The 2,705-nt window shown below is 40.7% G+C and overlaps 1 protein-coding gene across 1 annotated transcript in view; it reads left to right on the plus strand.

Moving 5' to 3' along the window:
* The first annotated feature begins 1,038 nt into the window (after nucleotides 1-1,038).
* LOC103398160 (PDZ and LIM domain protein 5-like) overlaps nucleotides 1,039-2,705 on the plus strand; it is a 61,877-nt gene continuing 60,210 nt past the window's right edge. Inside the window, exons 1-2 of the mRNA XM_025053253.1 lie at nucleotides 1,039-1,170; nucleotides 1,431-1,659. Coding sequence (XP_024909021.1) covers nucleotides 1,561-1,659 — 99 coding nt within the window. The 5' untranslated portion in view covers nucleotides 1,039-1,170; nucleotides 1,431-1,560. The remainder of the gene's footprint in view (nucleotides 1,171-1,430; nucleotides 1,660-2,705) is intronic.

Below are 2,705 nucleotides of genomic sequence, written 5' to 3' on the forward strand. Positions count from 1 at the left end.
TCCAGAGTGAATATTGATCTGTCTGGACTGGACAAACGTAATGGATGCAAGTCAGTCCAGGTCTGGAAAATTAGAACCACAGTTGTAATGATGTAAATAATAAAAGAATAAATAACTAAGTAGCTCTTAAAAATAGGAAATGTGATGGAATTACAATAATAGTAGTGGTCAATGTGTCTGTTGTGGGGGCTTCTCCTGGGCAGATACATACAGTCCTACTGTACTACTGTGTATTAATTTACTACAGTGGAAAAATCATGCCAACCAATAGGAAAACTACCGACATTTTTAGACCACTATTTCAGATATGAATCTAAATGTTAAGTAATAAGAAGCAGACAGAATGTGAAAAAAGCAAAGCAAATGTAGGAATAACATTTAGTCTATTCTTGACGTAAGGCATCACTGCTAACTGATGTGCCTCTGTGTGGCTCTGAAGGAAACTATATTCTCCAAGCCAAACTTCGGGTCTAAGATTTCAGGCAACAGGATGATCCTGGACGTGTCCATGCTATGTCCATCCTTTCTGACCTTTGAGAGACCTTTTAATTCAAGCATTAGCAGTGATGTGTGCTTGGGTCATGATCTAGTTATGGCTGGTTCCACCACAGATCAAGCAGCTTGCACCACTGAGCCCATGTTCCCAAAATATCTAGATGAAAGATAAAACATCCCCTCTCCTTTCCTTTGCCACCCTCCCACCCTTCACTCCACTCCACTTCTCTCTTCTAAGCCCCCCTCTCACCATTTAGCAACCGTGGAGCACTGCTACACATTAATCTCCCCTGTAACCTTCCCCCAACCTCCCCAATTTACTGTGTCTCCTCCTACCGTTAACTCCTCCCATCCCCTAATCTCAGCCTCCATATCATCTTCTTCATTTCACCTCCTATCCTGTTCTCCACACACACTCCACCCATGTGTGATGGCCCTCCTCTAGCCCCTCCCCCTCTCCTCCCATCCTTCTGCCTTTCTCCTCCCTCTTTTTCTCTCCCCTCCTCCACATTTTCCCTCCCCTCTGTCATTAGCTGCTATATAAGAGCATTGTATGCCTCACACCCACACACAGTGTGTTTGCTGGGAAGAGGATAGTCCAAGGGAAACTGGGGGATAACATTGTCTACCTTCCTGTTAAGGAATATCTCCCTCTCTGGAATTTCCATTGAACAGGTACAGCCTTTCCATAATAGCACTTAATAATAGGAAATGTGATGTAATTACAATAATAGTAGTGGTCTATGTGTCTGTTGTACGGGGCTTCTCCTGGGCACATACATACTTCTTACTTACTGTCTTACTGTGTCACAAATCATGCAAACCAATAGGAAAACTACCAACATTTTTAATGTAAAAAATACAAAAAAGCAAAAGCAAAAATCTTTCATGCCACAATAGATTACTATCTAGTTTCTTTACTTTTTTTTTTACAGGTCTTTGAAAACAATCCTAAGGGCAAACGATTACAAGCAACTCACACATCGCCAAAAGTCCGTAACATCATCGATTGCCTGATCACCTGTGACATCAGCACCAAGTACATTTGATATTATCAAGGAGACCATGAGTGGCCACTACAGCATCACCCTTACAGGCTCTGCGCCCTGGGGCTTCAGGCTGCAAGGAGGAAAGGACTTTAACCTGCCCCTGAGCATCTCCAGGGTAAGACAAGAACACTGACCTGGCAACACAATCAATGCCCACTCTGCATTATTTTAGTGTTTATGTAAACATGGTTGAAGCAAAAGCTCAGTAAACAGCTCTAATTTCAAGATGACCCGGCCATGGTCTTGTGTCATCTGATATGTGATATGTGATATGTGATATGTAATGTGAAGCCATTATCATTATAGCTGTAACCGTGGTCATTATTAATGCAGCACACATTCAGCAGCAGTTTCTGCTCTATTCCTTTACATGCAGTGATTTTTCCTTAATCTCTTTAGTGTAATGCAAAAGTTGTTAAGAGTTTTTTATTTTTTTGCATTTTTTCTTTCTAGAAATGTTTGAATTTCAATAATCTGCATTACATGAAATGAAAACCTCAGCCTACATCATGTTTAAATATTTTTGTTGCTCATTAAATGGCTACTAGAATTATCTGATCGGCCCTGTTTGGAAGTTCTTCAATTTGAATTCATTATTTAATTTTCTTTCCCACCCAATATTCACATCCACGGAAGCAGACGTTTAACAGAATTTTTCCAGCTCCCTGTAGTGCACAGTCTGTGAAGTGGGCGTGTTGATGATGTCTTTACCCTGCATTCTACATACTATACCATGAGTGCTCCAACCAGGCATACCCAGCATCTCAACAGCCCACATAGGAAAATTCATAAAACAAAGTCATAAAACACCAAAACTGTACAATAACAACAATTCATGCTTAAAGAGAGGAAGGAAATGTCTTTAAGCAGCCATGATTCGGGACTGTTTGTTTTAGGTTTTGGAGCCATTGAGATTAACTATTTTGGCTTTCAGTTTGGTTGAGGCCAAATTTAGTGGTATTCAGGCAGAAAATGTAATGGGAGTTGTGTTATGGTGGGAAGGAGCAGGTGAAGGAATGATTAATGTAACTAAAGTGAGCATTTAGAGGCTCAACCAAATCCTTTTTTTTTCTCACCTACTGTGGACTCTAATCTTAAGTGACCCATTAAATCCACTTATAGTGATGAAGGGCAGCGCTTGCACATGTGTCCATATATGGG

Source organism: Cynoglossus semilaevis, chromosome Z (genome assembly GCF_000523025.1).
Source record: "Cynoglossus semilaevis isolate Cse_v1.0 chromosome Z, Cse_v1.0, whole genome shotgun sequence".
Taxonomy (NCBI): domain Eukaryota; kingdom Metazoa; phylum Chordata; class Actinopteri; order Pleuronectiformes; family Cynoglossidae; genus Cynoglossus; species Cynoglossus semilaevis.